Source organism: Cryptomeria japonica, chromosome 1, assembly GCF_030272615.1.
Source record: "Cryptomeria japonica chromosome 1, Sugi_1.0, whole genome shotgun sequence".
NCBI lineage: Eukaryota > Viridiplantae > Streptophyta > Pinopsida > Cupressales > Cupressaceae > Cryptomeria > Cryptomeria japonica.
In genome coordinates this window covers 672,287,694-672,313,645 of record NC_081405.1, presented here as the reverse complement: position 1 = coordinate 672,313,645, position 25,952 = coordinate 672,287,694, and the positions used below count along the sequence as shown (strand labels likewise).

Genomic DNA, 25,952 nt, shown 5'->3' with positions numbered 1-25,952 from the left:
GATGGCCCAAAGTCCTTTTCGTCTGAAGTTCCATGGGGGAACGCAGACAACAACCTATGCTAAAAGTTGCTTGCTGCCCGATCACAGGATTTCACCCAAGATTTCAAAGCTCGGCATTGTCAGCGTTGAAAGATGTCAGCTTGTGACTCGAACTCGGGCTGTTGTAGCTGGAGAGATTTCTGTGCTCAATACAAATTCTTTGAAGAAGAAGAAAGGGCTAGAGACGGAGCCCGTAGCCCTATGGAATCGATACTTGGATTGGCTTTATCAGCACAAGGAGCTCGGATTGTATATCGATGTCAACCGAATCGGGTTTACGGATGAATTCGTGGAGGCGATGGAACCCAAGTTTCAAAGCGCTTTTAAGGCCTTCGAAGAGCTTGAGGCTGGTTCGATTGCCAATCCGAACGAGGGCCGCATGGTCGAGCATTATTGGCTCAGTAAGTCTAGTATTGCTCCCAGTACTAATTTGCGGCAGCAAATTGATAGAACGCTTGACGCTATCTACAAATTTACTGACAATGTAATCAACATCAAGGACGGTCTCTCTGCTCAGAGCATCGCCGAATTCTTGTTGTCAGCTTCCCAATGTAAATTCACTTTAAATTTGGTTTTGGAAGAGTTGCAGAAGGATCTGTGGGCGGCACAGAGGAGCCTACATTACTCATCTCAACATCACGACAGGTCATGCGTTAGCGTCTAAGATAGGTCCTAAATGATGATGTAGACATGATATTTGCTTGCGTCTTAGTGACTAGTATGCATATTCCAATGAGGAATTCACTTTAAATTTTTCTTGAAGCTCATTAACAAAGAGAAACAATTAAGTAAAAAGATAAATGGTTATGTTCAAGTTTGACCTTAGCTAAGATACTAATAGATGGGATTGTTCTATGAGTTGTTTGTGTAGGGCATGATTGATACATTTTCACATTATAAAAATGGCATTTATTACCAACTATGACTTAACTTGAACTCTACAATACAATGATTGTAGCATTCCAACTTTGCCTATGGCAATCCTTGTATAATAAACAAGTTGTCCAATGTATAAAACAAGATAATCCTTGACAGTAGCTTTGACTAAGATGCAAAGATTTGCAATAGGGCATATGTATTTTGTAGATTTTATGATCATGATGCATCATTGGCCTATTACTTGCTTAAACTTATATTATGATGGGGGTTTGCCAGCGACACCCCAACAAGGTCGAGGGGCAAGGCCCCTTGTGGAGGTCTCGAGGTGGCATCTCGAATGGGGTCAAGGGGTATCGCAACATTTTCATTTTTTTTTGTAAATCCTAGATGGGCATGTCATAAACCAAACAAGCATTGAAAGGTTGTAAGTTTTTTTTTTAACTAACAAAAATGACTAAGTCTACCCTACTAGAGTTGGTGAGTTTGGCATGTACTCAACAACCGAATCTCCCAAACTCATTGAGGGTCACTAGTCAAGTCTAGACGAGTCTTGGCAAGTCTTGCATCACAATTTTCAATATTCCCTATAGTAACATGATTCAGAATTAGCACAAACTAGATATTCTGCTTTTGAACTCAGGATCAGATCAGGTGATTTTAAAAAGATATAATATTTACAGAATTGTTTTAACACGATTTCCAAGTTGGTTTTCTTTCTTTGTTATTTTGCAGACATGAACAATCTGAAACAAGCACCAAGAGGCAGACTTGTCGTGTCTGCAAAGAACAACAAAATCAAGTAAAAAATACCATAAAGCATCTCTTTGAATATGATACTTTTATAAAAATTGCCAAGTCCAAAACAAGATTGCCAAATTTGTGTTGAATCCTATGCTTGTTACTATGAGGAATATTGAAATAGAGAAGTAGCCTTGCACCTGTGAGTCACATTTGCAAATTTGACCGATATAATTTAGTTCACAACTCAAATAGTACAAACTAGATTTCATAATCTATAACTGTTCCTTCAATAGATCGAGCCAAATCATTCTGTGTAAATAATAAAAAAAGTGTAGTACAGTGGACAGTGACTAAAAAAATATTTACTCAATCTTTTCTAGCTGTTTAAAAATGAAACATTCACTTGATTTCTGTGTTGACAGTTTGAAAATCTTCCTCAATTTTTCCATGTATTAACAACAAATGTCAAATACATTTAGTTTAAGCTAAAAGGCGATCGCTTAGGAGTCCATTCATCTTGATCCATTGCCTACGATAGTAGTGATCTTTTAGATGTTAGGATAGGTGGTCCATTCCCCTCAGATTTATGAGGGGATATATTTTGGTGTCTCTACTTATTTTCTGAGTTACCGGATTGTTTAGGTGACCGACTGAATCCACTGTCTGTTCAATTTCTTTGCAGATTCCAACGAGGCATGCTTATGGGGAGTTGCATTCATCTAGGACAACAAACCTGGGTAAACTTGGGGAGGATCCAAACAAATCCCAGCCACCTTTAAAAAAATTGTAAGCCTGAAAGAGCCAACTAGAGCATTTCAAACACTAAATCAAACTCATTTTAGCTCATTTTGATTGCAAAAGACAAATAGCAATCCAAACGACTGCAGTTTCATTCTTGCTTGTCATTCAACATAGAGAGCTAAAGATTGATCATTGAAAGTTCCACGGGGTTGCATTGTTATTCCTACACGTGTGCAAGTGCCCCATTAGCTACCATGAAAATCATTGAACAATTTTTTGAAAAGAGGTAAGTTCTTTTTTCTACATTTTTGTTTTACAAACATGAAACAAACTTTCTAAAGGTTTTGTTTTTCTTTCATTTTTCTACAAATGTATCACTTTGTTTAACAATTTAAGTGAGTGAAGTTTTATATATCTATTTTTTATTTTTATTTATTTTGAATGTGTTGTTTATAAAATTTCTTGCCATAGGAATTACAATTGCAACTAGTTCTAGCTCCAAAGGTCGACCTAGAACCAAAACAAATCCAAGTTGTCATCTACTGAAAATATGTTGATATAATACAATCAGTTCCAAAAGGTGAGGGTTATATTTGAATTTACAAGAACTACGATGTCAAATATCAAGTTCATGTAGTCTGCTGAAAATAATTTGTGTGGAATTCCTAAACTAGGCATCAAAGCTTGCCCTAAAAAGAATGGTGTTCCTCTACCATCAAAGCAAGTGACAACATATATTAACAAGAGCGAGCAAACAAATGAACTATCAACCATATAGAGCAAATCATCCTTTAACAAAGAAAAGATCAAAGGGAATGAAGTCCCCTATGCCCCCATCTAATCCTAATATTGTGGTAGAGCCACCTATTTTTAACCACTGCCAAAGAATAGCCCACTACAAAGAATAGAACAAAAGGACCTTTTTCTAGTGGCCTTTCAAAATAAGGCTCCAAAAGTTGTTGATCAACACATAGAAAGATGTATTTATGCAAATGGTAAGGCTTTCAATGTAGTTTATTCACCATATTGACAAGAAATAGTAAGAAAAATTAATGAGGCTCCAAAAAGGTACAAGGGCCCAAATTATGAGAAGGTGTGGGGCACATTATTAGACAAGGAGGTCAAGCTTGTAGGAGATTCATTGAAGTCCATAGAAGAACCTTTGAAGCTCAAAAGGGATTCACGGGCTGAGTCAACGACGTCCATTGTTTCCAATTGGTTAAAAGATGCTAAACATCAACCCTTGATCAATCTCATAGTAGCACCCCCTAAAGTGTAATGGCCCCATCATTTTGACAGGCTAATGGCAGTCAAACTCTAGCCTCTTTAATTCCTTGGGTTAGAGTTAATAAAAATTAAGAAGGGAATAATTTATTATTGGCCAAAGAGCTATGGTAATGAATAATTATTATAAATGTTCGTTTAGTCATAAAAAGGGGGCCATTTAAGACTTAACATTTAATGACAAGACAATGTCATCAAGGGGACCATATAATAATTAATGCTATCAATACTATCATTGAAAACCAGGCCTAAGTCGAAGCTGAAAGAATTGTCTAGAAGAGTTCGATGGCTTTTTGTGATGATTAAGCCTATATTAAGGTTGATCGATGCAACAGGGAGATCATTCATGACATAAAAAATTATAATTCTCTCTGCAAATCGTGTTCTTTAGCTCAGGACGAAAACCCTGTGCTTACTAGCCTTGGACGTAAACCTGAGGCGAACTTGTCAGTTGATTAAGCTGGCGCTGTATGCATAATCTTCAGTTTTAAAGGCGATTAGGGTGAGCTTGGCCTTCCTCAGCTATTTCGGCTTCAAACACTACTCCAGGTCTCATCTACAGCCAATTTCCCATAGTCTTGAAGCGATGATGCTGGGCATTGAAGGCGCGGAGATTAAGTTTATCAGACAATTAAATCATTCCATTCCGTGAGGTATCTGCTTGGTCAATCTTCCCAGCATACATGGCATGTTCAGAATGAGGTAGACTGAGTGTGGAATGTGCTGCTAGAAAACTAGAAGATTTTGGAACCTGATTGCAGCATGACTGGGAATGCTTTTTATCAGGTATGTGAAGAACGTAGAATTTTACTTCATACTGAAATAAACAGAGACCAGAATTCTATATTTATTCAAGAATATTTGAATTGCTTGCAAGGTGTTTAAAGAAAATAAATTAAGACTGTTGAATCTATATTTTCTGTGGCTATCTGTTATTGCATGCTAGAATATTCAATATTTAAAAGGTAAAAATAAAGAACTCCCATACTTGAAACAATCAAACTTTAGATTTTCAGATCTCCAAGGGTAATAGATCATTTCAGTGGTATCAGAGCCACCTTTCCTGCCAGCCTGTGTGGGAAAATCATTTGCATGTCGGTTTCCTGGTGAAATTGGTGGTTGCATGTCAGAATAAAGAAATTCTATGCACAGATAGAGTAGGTCCGGGCATCAGGAGGAATCTGAAATCAGACCAGCTGAAGGTGAAATAGGTGAGAGAAGAGGTGGATAACCACCTAGAAATTTAAACAGTCAAATGGATCAGTTTCTGACAGCCTTTGCTCAACAGCAGCAGCAGATGATGCAACAATTCCAAGATCGAATGATCACTGCTATGGGTCAGTTAAGGATAGCCATATTTATTGCAAACATTCTCTCATAACAACTATTGAGTAAGTGGAGCCTAATAATGTTATTCAATTCATAACAAAAAAACATGACGAATTGTAGAGTTGTTTAGTGGTTGGTTGAGGAACACTATTCAATGTCTTCTAGACACCTTGTGCGATCCACTCTCTCAGTCTTATGTTGTAAAATATTGGGAACAAAATTGGTTGAATCAGAGAGTTGCATGCAAAGGTTGAAGAGATCCAAATGTTCATCACTAACTACATGTCGCAAGGCGTATTTAAATCATTTTCACAATTGGAACTGTTGAAGGTAAGTAAAACAATATAAAACTTTATATTTTATTTTTACCTTACTTATTAAGAGAAAAAATCATCTTAGTTACTTAGTCATAATTTAATTGTGTATTCTAATTCTTATCTAAAATTGGTTTTAATTTTTTAAATAGACTGTTAAAACTCCTTTCAGCTCTAACGCAATTGTCCTGAGACAACTTATTAAAGATCAAGAGGCCCTTACTAGCATAGTCATTAGCCAATCTTGGTCCATATGGAGGCAAAGCAACATTGAGAGGGCAACAAATATTGTGGATGATCCTAGATGTCTCTTGGTGACATATTGTGGAGTTTCTCCTTGGTTTCACTGAGCCAATTTTCAGTATGTTTGCTAGACTAGCATGCACAAGCCTTGTTTGAATAAAATATATTATGGCATCAACTCAATGATTGAAAAGGCAAAGACCTGATATCATAAATGCAAAAGAGCAATATCCTAAAGAAACTTTCTTCAATCAAGTGCACAAAATTATTGAGGAAATATGGAACACAAAAATCATCGCAATGCATCTTCTTGCCTTCACATTGAGTACAAAATACTATACAATTGAGTTTTTTTCTATATCAACAAGGATCGCCCCATTTAGAGAATATAAAGTTACTACAGGGTATGAGGCAATGTTTTGTAGACTCTTGACTCTTCCACGATCCTAATTTGCAAGATGTAGTCACAAGTGAGTTTATTCATTTTGTACACCCCAATGGCCAAACTATTGGGCCTCTTTAAGATAAACGCAGGAATGAAGCTCACAATAATTGATACTTCAATGACATGTCAGTTTAATAATTTTTATTTTTTAATCTTTGAAGTTCTATTTACAGATTAAAAATAATATCACACATAAATCTCTCTCTATAAATGTCACACTGTCGATACTTAGATACCAAGTTGCTTCTTCTTCCTATTGGCATCTCTATTGATAGGCTACCCCATTTCATATACTCCTTGGATGCCCCCTAGTTCAATCAATATATTCGTTCAAACCAGCTGCCCCCATTAGCCTCTCAACCCCAACTTGGCTTTCTAAGGCAAGCATTTCCTTCAAATTTGGAAGATTTTATTCATTGTCCTCACTATCGTCAATGTCACTAATCAAAAAAATTGAGGTTTCCACCTAGCTGTCTGAGAGCATATTCTCCCAATTATGGGTCAAAACTAATCCTTGCATCCTCTATTTCAACCAAATCTATCATCTTTGCTCCCTCCAAAAGGTGGAGAACAAGGAGCACTTCATTTTCACATGCCTTATTTACTATGAGATCCAAGGAAGATTTCACTACTTTTATACAAACTTAGGCTACACCCTATCTACTTACTTTAGATACTCAACCAATGGTGCATAACTCTTTTTCTTTGTGAGATCGTCACCCTTTGACATAGAGACCTCTAGAACCCACATGTTAAAAGATACTCTCACTGATTCTTTTCCAAATCTTGCAATATGTTTCTTGGAAATTCAAACAAGTAATTTGCATCAACCAATCATTCCAATGTGCATTCCTATTTTTATTTTAGGAAGTAAAGATTGCTAATATCAACAAGCCATGATAGGAAAATAATCAAATCTGTAATCTTTTATTCAACCAGGGTTTTATAAATAATGACAGTGCCACAAAAACAATTGAAATCCTGACCTTGCATTGTTGTTACCAGAAAATTAATTATTTCACTTTTGAGTGTACAGCGATGAACCCTTGATATTGAAAGTCACCAAGTTAGGATAGCATTTTTTCACAGAGCCAGCGATATCTAAAGATACTCTTGTTTGAAGACCAAATCGAATCGATACTCCTTTAGCCCTGAGTGGAAATATATAATTGTTGAAGATGGGAATTCCACACACAGAAATCTTCTATTCTTCAATGACCAACAACTATGATCACGTTAGATGCTGTGAAAGAATGATTCCAGCCAGATCGACACAGGAGTCTGCCTCACACCTTGAACCCAAAAGAACCCACGATTCCCTTGCAGGCACCGAGCTCCTGGAGAAATCACACCAATATGCCCTAAACTTGATATGCGATAAATAGCAGAAATATTAATCACCAGCTTTGCATTTGATGAAATATTTGAATGAAACTTTAATAATGCCTATTAAACCTACAGCTTTATAATATCATCGAAATCCTTATTGAATCGAACTTTTATTTATTTCCCTATCCTCCACTTCAAGCCCTGACTTAATAATAATCATAATATTGGGCCCACCGCTACTATTCACCCTTATTTTGAATTCATAAAATAAACGTGACTCACAATCTGAAATTATATCAAACTCCAAAATCTGCAATAGTTTTATTCTGAGAACTACATAATTTTACAACCGTTAAAAAGAACTTATCTGTAAAAGCCCTTATTACTACAAATTTGGCTCGGATGTAGACGCCATCACAAATCCACCCCTCCAGAAGAACTAGATTTTCATCCAGCTCTTCTATCAAACTCCTGAAGGTTTCCGTCTCCAAAAATCACAAGTCTATTACCAAATTCAAACATGCCCAAAACATCAACAGGAACCCCTTATAAAGATCTCCCAGGAGTATCTACAAGATAGGCCAACTTGTTGGAGAAATAAATTTAATAAAGTGACATTATAATATTATTTCTATAGTTTATTTAGTTAAATTAATTAATATTAAGTAATCATTGGATATTTTATTTATTTTTGACAACTTAATAAAAATTAATTTAACAAATCATCACTTTAAAAATTGGGGACATTACACATGTTGATCACCTCTTTTTTATACAACAACTAACACAAAAAAACAAACTTTAGATATCAATAGTTCACATATCAAAATTGATAGATCAATTAAGTGGTGCCTCTCTCAACACGTCATCACTACTCAAGTTACTCGACCTCCATAAAATGCTCTTCCCTGACATCATGGCTTTGCTCATCGTCGACAATGTGACCCAACCCTATTCCGACGACATGGATTTACTACTTAACAGCTGCCCCTCACACCACAAGGGTAAACTCATATTACGAGCTTCTTTTCTACAATGAAAGTTACACTACCCTTGGATGTTAGGGGAGTTTCTAGAAGAAGTGCTTCAATCCTCCTAAGGCATCCCAACGTGGCCTTCCAACCTCAAATACTTCCGATTAAGCATTATCTCTCCAAATTACCAATAATGGCTTGGATGACTCCTCCATTTCAAATGCAAACAAGGATATTCTGTGAGATTTCCTTACAGTCTTCACCAGCACCTGCTTTTGGGGTTCTTGTTCGCCTTTTGTTGCTATTTGTATAGCTTTTAGTTAGCAGCATGATGTTTTGTTTTATCTTATGTACTTTATTATTTTGATTCTATGATTTTCTCTTCCTAGAGCTTTATATTATAATTGATGTAACCTCATCTCTTTATTTCTTTATTGCTGCATTGTTGCTCTGTACTCAGGAAAGACTTTAGTTAGACAGTGATGCGAAAATATACTACCATAAGCATTTTACTAAATAATAAACAAGTTGTATTGCTTGAATTCTTCACTCAAAAGGTGAGAACAAACAGATAATTAACAAAGTCCAGAATACAGTTTATTAATATTACTGCAAAAGCAGTATCATTATAAGGTCTCAAAATAGGAAGAAAAATCTGCATACCTGTTTCACTTTTGATACTGTCTCGGAAAGAAGCTGAAGCTCTACCAATTGTGGTGAAGGTGACTCCAAAAGTGGTTCTTCCAACACTTCAAGCACATTGCCAACACTATCAAGTTGCATTGTGAATTTACTTAGTAAATCATAGTGATTCTGCATTTCTTTCACTCCAAGGTTATCTTTTTTCCAGAAAATGGTTAAGGAATTCCATCTTTTGCAGATGCGAGACTGCAATAAAAGAGGATCAAGTCCACATTCATAACGACATTATTTGATCCTATAAAGATGAAATGGAAAGACATGCAAACTAGACAACTCGGATACAAATCTCCTGTAGACGACATGTGACATTCAGTAATTTCCTCTTGCACCACTCCTTTACAACTGCTCCATCCAGAAGCATAGCAACAATAGGATCATTAGAAACAGCACTTTCATCCATACAAACATCTGTGACATCTGCCCATGTGGTTAAAGATAAACTAGATGGATAATGTAGAAACAATACAATATTGATTTCACAGAAACTCATTACATTAATAAATAATAAATTGATTTAAAAATTAAAGGATACAATGGCAAACCAAGGAAACCAGATTATTATCCAGGGCAACATCAAATAATGAATAAAGACGCTGAACATCTTCCGTTGAAAATTGGGCATCTCCTTCCATTTCATTAATGTCTTCATCATGACTTCTACAGATTAGACCAGCTTCCAAACATTCATCGTATAAACGCAACCGCACATTGCCATCTTGATTTGGAATAGAAACCCTACATATGGGGCAGACATCACATCGTTGACTGCATTCTGCACAAAGAGATGCATGGCCACAAGATATTAAAACATGCTGAACAATACGCCCACAGCTCCTCAAGTCTCTTGTAGCACGACACTTTTCAACTTTGGCCTCACTGCATAGATCAAGTGGATCAATATTTGCCAAGTGCTCCAGTGCATCCTACAATATAACCAAACAATTATTATAAATTTACATGTTAAATTTGAACAACTAGAAAGAGATTGAAAACATCAATAATTTATCTTTGTCCAGCACCACACAAATAAAACTCAATACTTCAACGCAAGCAAAAAAAAATAGAAATATGTAATCCAGAACAACTCAATAATATGCTTTTCAATAACCAATTTCCAATAAAATTAACAGGGCGCTCACAGCAACTCCATAGCGGAAAAAGGAAAATGTTCCAGATATATGAGAAAAATATGTAAAGAGCTGAAACAAATATAGTTGGATAGCAGAATCAAACATGTGACACAATATAGTTATGGAATAAACAGAAGAATATTTTATTGTTCTATAAGAAAAACTATAGAAATCAAATTACAATCAATTCTTTGAATTTTGCAAAATAATGGGACAGCATTCTAGTTTTCAAGGCAACAGCTGTAACCAGAAAACTAATCAATTACTTGATGCAGTATAGAAATACTAATTGTCAAACATGTGACACAATATAGCTATGGATTAAATAGAAGAATATTTTGCTGTTCTATAAGAAAAACTATAGAATTCAAATTACAATCAATTCTTTGAGTTTTGCAAAATAATGGGACAGGCATTCTAGTTTTCAGGGCAACAGCTGTAATCAGAAAACTAATCAATTACTTGATGCAGATGCAAATACTAATTGTCCACAGTGTTCTTAATTAAACTTTATATATAAAATTACACAGAAGATTGCCAAATAACTTCAATGACCATTTTTAGTTCTTGGTAGATAAGTGAAAAAATTTGCAATTGCAAAAGCATATTGACAGCATCTTTGATCAAAACATAAAGAGAAATTTCAGCATTACAGCATCCATGATGGCAGCACTGAAATTCAGATCTACGATCAATGAAAAATATCACATGATAAGAACTGCAATACACTGCCAAATTTGAAAATATGAGACAATTGATTCATATTTTGAATAAATCCAAGCTTACAGTTAAATTTTTGACCATTTTGTAAGTCAAGCAACTTTAATGAAAAATCTTGGCTGTTCACGGGGATTCTCGGGTGACCAGATTCACTCATAAACAAAGCCTTTGTTATTATTCTTCATTTTTTTACAATAAGAGGAAAGACTTTAGTCTAAATTTTACAGAGATGGAAAAGAAATACATCAAATATAGAACATAAACCATACTTTATAGTTTATATATTTGGAGAATAGCACCATACACGTGTATGTGTGTGTGTTTTAAGTTGGAATGTGAGCTCAAATTTTGTGATAGAAACTACACATTGGTTTTAAAAATTTGGGATTTTATTTGAAAGTGAGTTAGTGACATCAACATTTGAACCTTAAATTACTCATTATGTAAGTGGAAATCAATTGAAGTACATCCTTCTTATAGTGAAATTTTGAGAGTAGCATTTTAACAACCATCAAGGGGTCAGGTTTTAGTTTGAGACTCTCCATACAGCAAATGCAATTCAAATCTAGGTGGTTCATACCCTATCACCTCTCAGACTATATTTATAAATTTGCATTAAAAGTTACACTTCCCATTATCCTGTGCACTTACACTTCCCATTATCTTGTGCACACCCTACAACTTAGGGCATCATAAGAAAATTTCAAAGTGAAATCTCATTTGTTTACACTGTCACAATACAATGTTCAGATTGCTTTCCAAAGGTAAAATCACAGTTATCTTAGAAGCATATGCGTCACAGATGATTTGTCAACATTCAAACAATAGGGTACAGGCACACACTTGAGCCAATAATAAACTTGGATTTTTTAGTCAACGTTTGCATGATAGGGTACAGACATGTGCTCGATAATGTGAAGATGGAATTTGTCAACACATCTATACTAGGCATGCTAATATTAGCAGGGCCAACAAGGTTTACTTATATGATGCTTTTCTGAAGCTGCATTTCGCTAGGGCTGACCAAAAGAAAATGTGGCATCTGATATAAATAGAAATGCATCTTGTGTGTATCAACATGCATTTTAACACAGAGCTAATCAATTTTATGCTACAAACTTTCTTTTGCTCTCTCAGAATTATTTGGCAAGTTTATTGCCAAAATACTCACCCGTTTTTTGCAAAAAAATCACTATCAAGTTTTTGGGCAGCACTCAAGAGTTGTTTCGTCTCCCAAGAACTCACAAGTCAGGCAAGTTTGTAATCCATGGTCAAGGGTTTGACCTTTATCCACTGTGCTTAGCCAATGTAAACATCCTAGCTTTATATTTCAACATGTGTACCCAAGATGCATATAAAGCTTTTCACCATTATGAATAATCAAGTGGCAAGATTTTTTGTCCTTGAATATATGCATTAGCATTCTGCTATTTAGAATTAATGGCTGTGTGGACAAATCATCCTCCTTTAGTTGGATGCCAAGATCTGATGCATGATTCTTCCACCAAAAGCATCCTAAGACTTGCACATGTTCTCAACTCTTTAAAGTGTTGACTTTTATTGTTTGATAGGACAGATCCTTTGTGGTTGTGTGCCAACAAATTTCACTAGTGAACCAATCACCGCTTAACAATAATGACAATCTTTAATAGAATAGACTGTCATATAAAGTTGTTAGTCCCTACATTGAAAATGAAGAATTATTTTTCATTTTTTCCATTTTTGATGCAAGCGCATCCAAGCTTACCAACAATCCTGCTAACAGTTTTTGGCTTGTCCTGATTTTCGTATATTTGTTTGTGCTTTTGTTTTTGCTTGCACGTCCTTTATTTGGGTTAATTTTGTTCTTTTGATATCTTTTTGGAAAGTGGTCCACATGCTGACTTAGCAACTAGGATTCCATGGAGGCATCCTATCTTTTGATTAAGCAAATCTAATCAGCCTATCCCAGGGCCCACATAGCTATCAACTTCTACATGCTGAGGCCTTCTCAAATCATGGGAGCACAGATTGCAAACTCACCAAGTTACTGAGTAATTGCCATTTTTATTGCTCACAAAAATTTTTGAAGACGCTTAGTTTTTACAGAGTCTGCACAACTTTTATACTGAGCACTTGGCAAGTCTGAGAGAATGCTGAAAAAATGCATTTTTGTGGCTTTATAAGCCATATCTGCCCCTGTTAGATAAACACAAGCAACACAGAATTGAAGAGCAAACTGCAAAAGATCTTATAGGAGATTTGAAGAGCGGTTATCTGGAATAAATTCAGGCAAATAATGTGACCAAGCATTAGGGGATATGCAAGATTTCACTAATATCAGATCAAACTGATGCTGGTGTGTATCAATTCTGGAATAATATGAGGCAGATAATGCGATAAATATCACCTAAAAAAATGTAATCAGCTGTGTGATTCCTTTGATGTTTCGTCACTTTGATGGTGATCTTGCATGGCATCTAGTTGTCAATCTCCGGTTTCAGGCTTTCTGGATTTCATTAGTTCACAGTATTAGAATATTTAATTATATTTTAGTCACCTATATTTAGTTCCTTGTTTAATGGTCATTTAGCTTTTTAGTTAATTAGCTTTTAAGCTTTATTTAGCATTTAGCTTTTTCTTTTTAGTTAATTAGCTTTTAAGCTTTATTTAGCGTTTAGCTTTTTAGTAGTTCACTTTAAACGACTTGTTCTTATTTTAGAATGTCGTCTTGTAATCTCTATATATACGCTTGTATATTGTTGAATACATTATCCGATTGTTGAATCATTCATTCAATTTATTTTTCATGGTATCAGAGCGGGTCGATGGGATTCTTTAAAGTTTGGCGAATTTTTTAATAAAAATTCATGGCCTTTTTTCTGGAATATTTTTCAGATTTTTTTTATTGTTTTTTAATAAAAAAACAATTTAGCTTTTTAGAAGGCTTTTTTAGGGTTTCTGGTTTGTAGGCGAATTTCTGTTTTGGGCAGCAGTTCATGTTTTTTTTAGAGCTCTGGAGATTTTCAGGCCTGCAACCTAAAGTTTTTTTTTCAAATTGAAAATTTTTCCTAGGGTTTCTGCAATTTTCGACTAGGGTTTTGACCCTCCAGTTTAAGTCAAAATTTTATTTTGCTTGCAGATACTTGGTGGGTTTTTCGAGACCTCAACTGGATCGTCGTCAGATTTTTTTGGGTGCATCATTTTCCGTGCTCAATTTTTGAGCCATCAGATCTGCATTCTGTTTTCAGATTCTTGGTGGGTTTTTCGAGAGCTTTTATGGGTTGGTCTCAGATTTTTCGGGGTGCCTCGTTTTCCGAGCCTCGAATTTTGAGCCAGCAAACTTGCCTGGAATTTAAAAACAGTTCACAATTTCTGCTATTTTGTGGATGTTGGGATTTTTGCTGTTTTTTTTGGGCACCGTTTATGCTGTTTTAAGTGTGCAGAAATTTTTTTAATTTTTGGGTTTCTTCCAAACCTCAAAATTAGTGCCTTAGAATTCGTGCCAGAATTCTCCTCCAGGGTTTCAGATTTTTTTGTGCAACTGCTTCTATTTTGATTTTTGAATCAGATTCTTCTGTCTCATGCTTTCACTAGGTTGACCTCGTTCAACCTCCATTTTTGCGATGGCATCTTTGACTAACATCATGTTGGAACACAGCCAAAAGTTCAACAACTGTCACAACCCCTGAAAACAGTGCATGTTCACGATATCTGAATATCGTTGCCTTGATCAAATTGATTTAGGCCAGACCTTGTCTTACAGGTCCCAGGGTTTTCACGATTTTTTCTTGAAAAATTGTCTGTCAGTTTTCTGATTTTTTCCACAAAAAATCATGGGAGGGTTTTCATGATTTTTTCCTCAAAAATTGTTCGCAGGGTTTATAATTTTCCCTTTAAAATTATCTCATCTGTAATCCACAATATTCGCGTAAGATTTTAGTTATCTGGGTTTTACCCTTTTTTTCCACAAAAACGATGATTTGTAACCTCAGATTTCTTGGTTTTTCGATTTTCTCCTCAAAATCGTAAATTCTCTTTTCGAGGGTTCCTATTTCAGGGTTTGACGGTTTTTTCCTCAAAATCGTGCTTTGTTGCAGTTAGTTTGGGTCGCACCTGCCAGGGCGAACATCTGCAACCGTGGTATCTTGCAGTCAGTTTTGGAGTTGATACTCTTCTGCAAAAGGGTTTGCCGATTTTCCTCAAAATCATGGTTTCAATTTTCAGTTTGGTTACCCGACGTTAGGTTGGATGGATTCTGGTATTCTTGGTCATTAACACTTTTCAGATCCAGGGAGGGTCTCCACTGCAGCAGAGTGTTCTTTTCATTTGTGATCAAAAGACCCACAGTGTCTTCTGTAGGGTAGTTAGTAGATAGAATGACCATTAAGGGAGGGTATTAGAATATTTAATTATATTTTAGTCACCTATAATTAGTTCCTTGTTTAATGGTTATTTAGCTTTTTAGTTAATTAGCTTTTAAGCTTTATTTAGCATTTAGCTTTTTCTTTTTAGTTAATTAGCTTTTAAGCTTTATTTAGCGTTTAGCTTTTTAGTAGTTCACTTTAAACGACTTGTTCTTATTTTAGAACGTTGTCTTGTAATCTCTATATATACGCTTGTAAATACATTATCCGATTATTGAATCATTCATTCAATTTAATTTTCACATAGGTGGGGCCCACATACTAAGTTGACAGCATGGAGGGGCAAATTGGTCATATTGTGTAGCGTCATGTTGACAATCTCTGGTTTTGGGCTTACTGGGTTTCAATAGTTCAAAGGTGAGGCCCACATACTAAGTTCACAGCATGGATAGACCTATCTCACGTTATTTATTAATCCATACTCCATTCTGAGCAGCTATTTCTGCTGGGAACCACTAAGTATGTTAGGCATGAGGACAAAGATAAAAAGTGCACAACAACTTGTCAACAAAAGATAAAATGTGCGCAACTCTTTGTCAACAAAAGACAGGATAGCTAAATGTCAGCTTCATTAGCAAGCCAATTCATTCTCACAAGTTCAAAATTAACACACTCCATATAAAATAAAATTCTATACCAGAGGCAAAACCATTTGCAACATCCCCAATTGTTAAATTGTAATTTGCTACCAACTGTAAATGCTTGTGTCTTCATTTTTTACTCCTTGGGTACATGTGAGTGATCTGTCTGAGTACTCCATGCAGACAGACCGGCAAGGACTTGTTTACCCCCAAACTTGTCCATGAGGGGTAAAACCCTTGGGTACAGAATTTTAACACGTTTGACAGATACAATTTGAAGTTTGAATATATTAAGGAAAAAAGGAAAGAAATTTCCTTGTATGCTTCCACAAGGCAGTACTCGTGCTATTTTGAAGTTTGAATTAGCAATGACCTATAAACAAACCTTTACCTTTACCTTCTATATAGTTAAGTCAGGCAAATACAAAGTTGGTTAATGTTAGTAGCTTACTGTGAATAGTAACCAGGTTGCTTTCCAGATAGTTTATTGCTTCTTGTTCATTCTATATAGATCCTAATCTAGGTAAATACTAAATAATAGAATTCCTGTTGAAACCTGCGTACTCCTCATTATAACCCTTATAAAAACCTTTAACTTTCATATAGTCAGGCAACTACAAAGTTGGTTAGTAACTTGCCGTAAATAGTAACCAGAATGCTTTCCAGTGAGTTAATTGCTGCTTCTTCATTTTACAGAGAAATAGATCCTAATCAAGATAAGTAATAAAATTCTTGTTGCAAACCACATAATCCTTATTATAACCCTCTTAATTCTCACTCAAGCTTTAATTGTATCCCCTCGGCCATATTTGTGATGCATAAAGTACCAACAAAATATTAACTTCATAGCTGGACGACAGGGATAGGCATCATTTTACTTTAAAGTTTACTGCTGTGAGAATGATTGAATGGTTGCATACCATGTCACAAGGTTCAAGTTCAAATTCACATTTGGCAACAATACAATTCGGATGACTTTCAACAAGGAGAAAAATTCATGATAATATTCAACTTGTATAAATTTGATTTTTTCTAAATATAAGTTATAATAAATCCATAAAAAATAAAAGAATATTATATTCAATTTGAATATATTATAATAAATTCAAAAACATTATGACAAAAATATGTTTAAAATTTTATTTTAAATATTATTAATATATAAATAATAAATATATTATAATTAAAAATCTAATTTCTATATATTGAATAAAAAAACAGATTGTCACTGTTTAAAATACCAAATATTAAAATTTTAAATTTTATTTTAAAAAATTAAACAAAAACAAAACCTAAAAAATTAAAATTAAAATATTAAAGCACTCACTCCCCTCTAGGCCTGAAATCCAAATTGACCAATTATCAAGGTTATAACCCAAAAATCCATATCCCTATCTTTTAAGCAGTGTCATGATTTTGTCTATTTTATAGCAGATTTGCTGGCTACCGTCGCCTAGCCAAGGGTGCTAGAGTGCTACTGCTGCTGTTGCCATATCCTTATCTGTAGTTATCACGAGTCTTTGAGCTGCACCATGTTGAGACATGGACCAGCTAGGACTCGAACCTAGGACCTTCCATATGCTGCTGGAGTGCTCTACCACTGAGCTACTGGCCCCTCTTGGACCAGTCCATCGTCGGTCCGGGTGTGGCTTATTTCCAACACCAACACCCCCCCCTTAAGCCACACCTCTCGTGTGCTCAGGGCTCCTAGCCTGGACCTGGCTCTGATACCATGTTGAGACATGGACCAGCTAGGACTCGAACCTAGGACCTTCCATACACTGCTGGAGTGCTCTACCACTGAGCTACTGGCCCCTCTTGGACCAGTCCATCGTCGGTCCGGGTGTGGCTTATTTCCAACACCAACACACCATCCTTGGTTCATAAAGAAAATCTCCATCAATTCATTGTCTGGTTCATTGGTGGGAACAAGAAAGCCGTAGGAGGTGCCAGCAGAGGGCAAAGAGCGTTCAAAACTATTACAGAAAAATTTTGTGTCAATGAGAATGAATTTTATTGATTTCTTTAAAGTTTACTGAATTTCGATTTTCATCACTACACCCACCTTGTGACTAAAAGGTTACATACAAGGTATGAAATCATTTGTATGAAATATGAGTTAGTTAGGAGTTGGCCCAATTATACGCTAGGCTGGACTTTATATCATGTCGATGGTTTCATGTGCATGCAAATCTACACCCAATATAAGAATGATGCAAAGTTGCAAACAAATTAAACTAGAAGCCTACCCTTTGAACATGGCATTACTTATTGTAGTTTTGTTATCAAAACCTAGCTACTAACATTTTAGAACCTTTGGACTAACAAATTATGTTCTCAAAAATTAGTGACATATAGCATTTTGAGAGAATAGAATCATAATTTGAAATCTTAGATATTGTAATCATCAGAAAAGATCCATGCTGCTAGTTAATTTACATAGAAACAAAACTTGATTGATTGACATCTTTTGACTTAGGTTTTATCTTAAATAAACAAAATGTGGAGATTTTCCTGCTAGACTAGAGTTCTTCTTCCAAAACAAATTTGTGAAATATCTCAATCATCTATTAGACTATTTAGCTATGGCCAACTATCTTGTTTGTTAGCTGTGTCTTCACTTTCCTGTTTTAGCTTTGACACATCATTTGTTTGATGACAAGTGAAGGAAATCTGTGCATGCACAATCACCATCCCAGTTCATGATTGAGCTGGAGTAAAGTATTGAATTCTACATAGTTCTAGCCCCTCCCTACTGTAGAAGTGATGTTCGTGACAAGGCTTTTGCTATTCTCAATCAAATGAATGCATTTCATCAATGACAACTTGATATCTGCACTATTATTGCATACTAATAAAATTTTGTGTTGATGCTTCTCGCTTTTGACTATGTTGAGAAACCATTTTCAGACATGTCAAAGAAATGTAATCAAACCCAGTACTTTGACACGTGATACAGCTCTTGATTCATATAGTAAATGAGGAAAGTTCAAAGGTATGGAAGATGTTCAATCAGAGATGTTGGAAAACTTTACATTCTAATCCTGATTTGAGGATAATACCGCTTTGAGGACCTTTGAATTTAGTTTGAAATGATGGAAAACTGCTACAAAAAATTTCATGGTGCTGGTTTTCTGCCTGATATTAGAACCTCCAATATCTTAATGTATGGCCATGGCAAGGATTGCTTATATGATAAACGATTGCAGCAATAAAATATATACAGAAATACCTCTTACACTGGGAATTGACAAACAGGAAAACCTGTAAATTTCCAGATAATGCATATTAGGTTAATTGAAATGCGATATCAAGTTGGAGAAAACAGTTTGACGAACATGTGCAATTTGTTATGAAGATTTGCTTAAATATAGAGCATAATAATGTATTTACTACTCAGGTTGTTTTGGTGGTAATTAAGATACCAGCTTTTAAATCTATAAAACACAATCTATACAAAATAATTCAAGCTTTTCCAGTTTTCATATAAAAAACACCAAAGAGATAAAAATGTCAGCATACCTGTGAATCTGATCGGACAAACCTGATACCATTCCCAGCGTAAATATTTGCACCACTTGAGCGGCAAATTTCTGTCCTGCAGATATTAAAGAAATGACTATTTACAAAGAACAGATACTGAAGACAATGATTGTTAAAAAAGAGCAAAACCATTGAGCAAGAAAATGACATGTAGTGGAAACTTATGTGCAAAAAGAGGTGCAAAATTAATTGATCAAAAAACGGCCTCTTAGACAAGATCATATTCATATGATCAACCAGCAAATAAAATGTGCATGTATTATGCAATAAAGCCATGCAAAGCATGTTTACTTGCAAAAATAATGAAGCACACATATAGAGGAAATGCAATTAACATTATAAATAGTCATAATGAATAATTGACACTTAAAACAAAAAAATACTATACATAGACAATCAAAAACAGAAACCATTTAGAGGCATTACACCAAGCATTAAACTACCAAAACAAAAAACTCAAAGCCAAAATACAGTCAGACTCCAACATACTTCAACTAGAACTGATCCAGAGATATCTTATCTAATAGTTCCTCATATTGCTCACATATGCTCTTTTGGCCTGTCTCACAATAATGTCTTGACAGGCATGGTAACAATAAGCCAGCACAACAAATCAGACATTTAAAATGACTGCTATATAATTTTTTAAGTATTACAAAATTTGGGCAAAGCGACAGAACCAAAAGGCCATACTGAACCCAGAAAATTTTTGACTAAAGATCTCTGAACTCAGAAAGCTGCTGATACCAGTAAGGGCCCAGAAATACTCTGAAGAAAATTGTGAGTAATACAAAGCATACGGTATTCGGAATTCTGTAAATCTTGCAAATTTTAATAGTTAATTTTTCAGATGTGGGGAGTTTTCTAACCCTTGTTTATCCAACCGAAACATTCATAAGAATTGTTCTTAAGATTCTGTAGAGAAACATAGAAGAGTTCTTAAACAAAGCTACCAAGTTACTGATACAGATCTAGCAGCTCTCCACAGACCATGGCATTCAAGATATGCTCCAAAGAAATTAGACAGCTTGGAGAAAGCCATGGAGACAACATTAAAAAAATATTTCGTGTAGATGTGAGAATTTTATATTTTCTAGTTGTCACTCATTAAACAAAAAATTCCAACATTAAAATTTAATAACATTTTTTTAAGAACCATATCATCCAATAGTCCAGCCCTTCAAACTTTAATTTTCATTTTACTAACTTATCTAAATTTTAAGTCTGTGTGTCTTATATACATATTGGTTGTTCCTTACTGATCCATCTGATTTTGGTAAAATGATATTCGTAACTTGATGAATCTAAAACTGCAATGGCTTCAAATGCAGTTCATTATTCATATTCATGGTACTTTAATTGTGATGAATAACATTTCAACTGTCTTAGAGTCATCTGAACATTTGACATTCCTTTGTGTTTGAAAGAGCAATTATCTTGGAATAAGATTGCTCAAAACAAACAAAAACTTAACCACCTTTTAACTCACTTTCCATTGACATAGTACAATAGAGAGCACATAAATGATAAGAAAACCACTTCTTTTACAAATACCCAGACTAGTGATTGTATTCAATCTGAGCACATCCCATCCAGATAGGATCCATATCTAGCATATCAAATAAATACATAAAGTGAAGTATTGGTGGCAAGATGGGTGTCATATCTTAACATGTGGTACAAAAAACAAATTCCCAGATTGGAGATTGGATTCAAATTATACGCATCCTATCCCAACAGGATTCATGTCTGCACATCCAAATAGTGTTGTATCTAACATGTGGTGGTACCCATAGAAGCATTCCATTAACACTGAATTGAAATGGAAAACTGAAAGTGTGAATGGAATTCAATTACTCCTCCTTAAAACAGAAAAACAAGCAAACTAAAAAATGCTGTAATATTCATAAAAATACAGAAGAAAAATAAAAACTGTTAGTTTTTTCATGCCAAATATAATGTGAAGAAAGAGAAACAAATATAAGACATAAATAATGAATTTGTTCAATGTTGTCAAAATACTCAATCGAGTCTACAAACCCAGGATTTAAATGATACAATGATGATTATTAAAAAAATTCAAAGTTTAAAAAATTAAAGGCAAACAGGGGCAAGTATTTAAAAATAGGAGAAAAGCCCATATGGGTCTTTGAAAAAAAAGGCCAGTTTGTTCAAACCAGCACATCCACAGCCCAAGGCCACAATTAACCACAGGTTTTTACTGGCAACGCTACTATGTGTGGTACCAATACAACCGGTGTCCTACAGGACACAATCGTGGAGTCTTTCATACCTTCCCCCATCTAGAGGCAATAATGGGATGCGGATAGGGACAGAATGTCCCATCTGTGTCACCAAATTTTATTTTTTTGAGATGAAATATCCCCTGGGCATATCCACAAAGTGGAGGGTGTTTCCAAGGGCATCCTACTTCAAGAGGGACTCTCTGAAGACAACCTACCATCCCCAATGTTCAGACATCCCCCACCACTGCCAAACTTAAAACAAAAAAAAGAACATATCCCTTAACGGACGACCCACAAAGCTCCCCAACATAAAATAATCATTATTTCACTCCTAAAAGGCTTACCCACTTTTTCTATCTTTTAATCATTTGTCATTTGTATAGTAAGTTTTCACATTTGCAATAAAAAATAAGGAAATAAAACATGCACCATGAAAGTTTTTGATCCCTTGAATACACCCTTTATTGTGATAGGGAACATGCTGGACACTGCCACAGACCTCACTGAGTACTGCTACCCCCAAACCCCTAATCGTTGGCCTTGTGCTGCAACTAATAAAAAACAACATTTGATTCCTAAATCGTTCTTGATTAAAACCAGAGAAATTAAATTACATTTATACTTTGAGTTTGCACAGTCAATCCAAATTCCAAATAACACTACTATGATATAAACATTTTAATTTATCATCAACAGTAACGATTTGATAATTGACATTGAATTAGGAACTATCAAGTATGTTCTCGGTTTTAAAATTTTGTATTTAACTTGGCATATTTTGTGCAAATTACGATTATTTCTATGTATTTTATTTTTAATAAAATACATCCATCACCCTGTCCCCATGTAACCCTTGTCCCGATAATTCAAAGAAACATTAAATACAACACAGATACTCATCGTAGCAATAATTTAACATCATCCCAAAAATACTTCCCATGTGAAATCAACTTAAAGACAATCTTTGCCAATTTATCTAATAATTTTGCTGCTTTAACCCTGACAAGTCACCAAGGAGTTATTAAATGGACTGGTCCAAGAGGGGCCAGTAGCTCAGTGGTAGAGCACTCCTCCAGCAGCGTATGGAAGGTCCTCGGTCCGAATCCTAGCTCGACCATGTCTCAACATGGTCTCAGAGCCAGGTCCAGGCTAGGAGCCCCAAGCACACGAGAGGTGTGGCTTAAGGGGGGGTGTTGGTGTTGGAAATAAGCCACACCCAGACCGACGATGGACTGGTCCAAGAGGGGCCAGTAGCTCAGTGGTAGAGCACTCCAGCAGCGTATGGAAGGTCCTAGGTTCGAGTCCTAGCTGGTCCATGTCTCAACAGACCAAAAACCGATAGACCACCTATACTCCAACCTGAGATAAAAAATATATCAATGCAGCTCCAATTGAAACTGTACCCTTACACTAAAGAAGTTTTCTTATTGATCTGTACATAGAATAACCCTAGTTCCCAGAATAATTACTAAAACGCTCAATTGAAAATGCAGTTCCTTTCAGGATTGCACTAGAAAACAAATGATGTTATACACCTGAATTCTCAGAATGTGAGAACTCTGACAAGATAAAACAGACCAACTTCTTTGTAGTTATATTCAAAAGAAATGACTTGGCTGTAGCTGGTATTTATGGTGGCACCATTTCCTTGCATGTTTGTCAGGGCTTTAGACATAGTTGAATTGGTGCCTTACTGTCAATACTTGTAAAGGCGATTCTATTGCCACTGGAATGTATGCTATGCAAGTTGCCAGCTTTTTCAGGAAAGGATGTGGGTCCTGTTTATGCATTCATTGTGCCATTTCTTGAGTTTTTAAGAAGTGGTTTCAATTTTTTAATTACGTTTTTTTGGAATTTTTTATGCTTAGAAAAGCGAAAATACAGAGCAAAAGTTCAACATTTTTTCTTTTGTTTAGGGTTAGGGTATTTTAAATTTTTTCTTTAAGTTGTACTCTGATTAAATTTCTTTTAGAAGTGAATTTTAACCCACAATGAGGGTTTCTCTTTTATTATATACCCTATCTCAGGGTTACGGCCAATAAGACACAGGGATAGGTCCCAAGGATGGGGGAGACCACGAGCCTAGATTTAGGAATAGAGGGATGGCTGTGGGCAAGGGTCTGGAAGTGGAACCCCCAGGCAGGGTCGAGAGGCAGCACCCCTCATTCATTTCCTGCCATAGCATAGGGCAAGTTCAATCAGCAAAGCCCCTGCTACCAACCCAAATTAAGGCCTTCGAACTCACACAAACCTTCATGGTACATATCAATTTCACAATTTTATCACTATGTTTTCTACATCAACAAGTCCTTACTATTTCTAACCAGATTTTCATTCTTCAAAAAACTGACAGTAAAGCTAAAGAATATAACCAGTCTAAATGATGACGGCTGGATTTTTTCAGTGTTCCACAAAGACTTGTCACTTGTTGTTGCTCTCACTCTTCCTAATGCTCGCATTCATCCTATGGATACTTAACTAATGCTATCATTCTTGCTATTTCTCTCACATTTCCTACCTAATGCTGTAACTCTTGCAACCTTTCTCACTTTTTTCATGACTTCTTAAGGTGTAGGTGGGACCCATGTAACATTAGGGTTAGGGTTATCGACACAAACATTAAAAAATTAATGATTTTGTTAAAGTCACATTTGAGCTCAACAACACAGGACGCCTAGGTATTTCCAGTGCATTCAAGAGGCACAACCACGTCCCAATGTCTCTTTGCAGTCCCCAAAACAGTGGGAAACCCAATCCCTCTCTCTGATGAAGGCATCCTGGGTCATCCCCTATCAGACAGTGGTGGTGGGGGGAATGTTTCCCCAAAGTCCCCCACATTTTGGGGGCATCCCTATCTCAGGGAAGTAGGGTAGGGAGGTGTAGGGGAGATGCGTACCCATGGAACACTAATTTTCTAGGAATTTTTATAACTAGCTTTAATAATATGTAATGTCTAGTTTTATATATGTATACTACATAAATGACAAAATTCTTTAGCTTTTTTTCTTTTTTTTGATATACTTACAAATAGTACATTGTGTTTAGTTCCTGGGTTTTGCAAAGGTTTTGCTGCTTAAAACCTAGGCAAAAACTTAAACGAAAAATCTGCTTGCTATGGTTAGCGCAGTAGCACTCCATAAAAGAAAACAATGCATTTAACCAACTTCAAAGAGCAAGAAATCCAAATTTCCAGTTGACGTCAAACAAAATGTGGCCCTCAAAACTGGAATATATCTTTTTCCTCGATTACCCATCTGTAACGCCGAATTTAAAAATAAAACATAAATGTTCAAACAAAGCCCCTTCACATGTTCGTATTTCAAACCAAACCCTAAAACCATAAACCTAAGAAACTCGTTTTACTGACAAGAAACAACAACAAAAAAGTTCGCTGTGATTAAAACCTAACTGTGTGTTTTGAGTAACCATACATTTAAATGCAAACCAGACAACACTTACCAATATAAGAAATTTTAAAAACACAATAAATGATCTTACAAGTTAAATTTGACATTCCAAATAATTTGATTTTTTTTAAATTAACTGAGCTGAACTTACTTGAGCGCCATGGCGCCTACTTAAATCTCTCTCCGCTCCTCCCGCTGAGTCTGCGTCTTCCAAATAATTTGATTTTCTGCTACTTGAAAAAAAAAACGCAGAGCCCTACACAAAGACAATATTCTGAAACAAAACTGGAAATTTCCCCGATTTTAGAGACTAGTGACGAGATTAAGGATAAAATTTGACCGTTCCTCGATTTGTTGGTTTAATGGCGGTAGGGTTGGGCATTTATGTTATGAATTATAAGAGAGTTTCTATAACGTTTATGTTTTTTTCTCATCAAATTGCTTTGCATCGTGGATTTAATTATTATTACAAGGATGAGGAATTTGCGTTACGTTTTTCCTCGTCTAATAGCTTTGGATCCTCTTTATAAGGAAGAGGAATGTGTTTTTCAGTTTTCATCTAAGCTTTTTGAGGTTACAATGGGGATCCAAAAAAATATTTTTGAAATACCAAATATCTTTATTATAAATGTGTTTTTAATTAATAGGATGGGTGTAATTAGTATATATTTTTAAGAATCTATATAAAATGGGTGGAGATATATTCAATTTTCTATAATTTAATTTTGTTATGAAAGTGAAATAATAAAAATTTAAAGAACTTATTTTATATAAATTATTAAAGATATATATGTTAGTAGCTTTGTAATTGCAACATATAACTTAAATAATTTAATTTTAATAAATTATTGATATTGAGAAGAAAATAATAGTAATTTTTCAATTTAAATAGTTTAACT

The 25,952-nt window shown here is 35.3% G+C and overlaps 1 protein-coding gene across 3 annotated transcripts in view; it reads right to left on the bottom strand.

Moving 5' to 3' along the window:
* The window catches only part of LOC131026774 (E3 ubiquitin-protein ligase HOS1), a 57,246-nt gene extending 31,689 nt beyond the window's left edge, over nt 1-25,557 (bottom strand). Inside the window, exons 1-5 of one of the 3 annotated variants that reach the window (XM_057956725.2) lie at nt 25,205-25,557; nt 19,380-19,455; nt 9,553-9,943; nt 9,303-9,437; nt 8,982-9,157 (exon numbers count right to left, since the gene is read on the bottom strand). In XM_057956725.2, coding sequence (XP_057812708.2) covers nt 8,982-9,157; nt 9,303-9,437; nt 9,553-9,943; nt 19,380-19,455; nt 25,205-25,215 — 789 coding nt within the window. In that variant the 5' untranslated portion in view covers nt 25,216-25,557. Of the gene's footprint in view, nt 1-8,981; nt 9,158-9,302; nt 9,438-9,552; nt 9,944-18,892; nt 18,913-19,379; nt 19,456-25,204 lie in introns of those variants that run through there. The other 2 variants (XM_057956726.2, XM_057956727.2) reach the window with 2 other exon arrangements.
* Between the last annotated feature and the right edge of the window lie 395 nt (nt 25,558-25,952).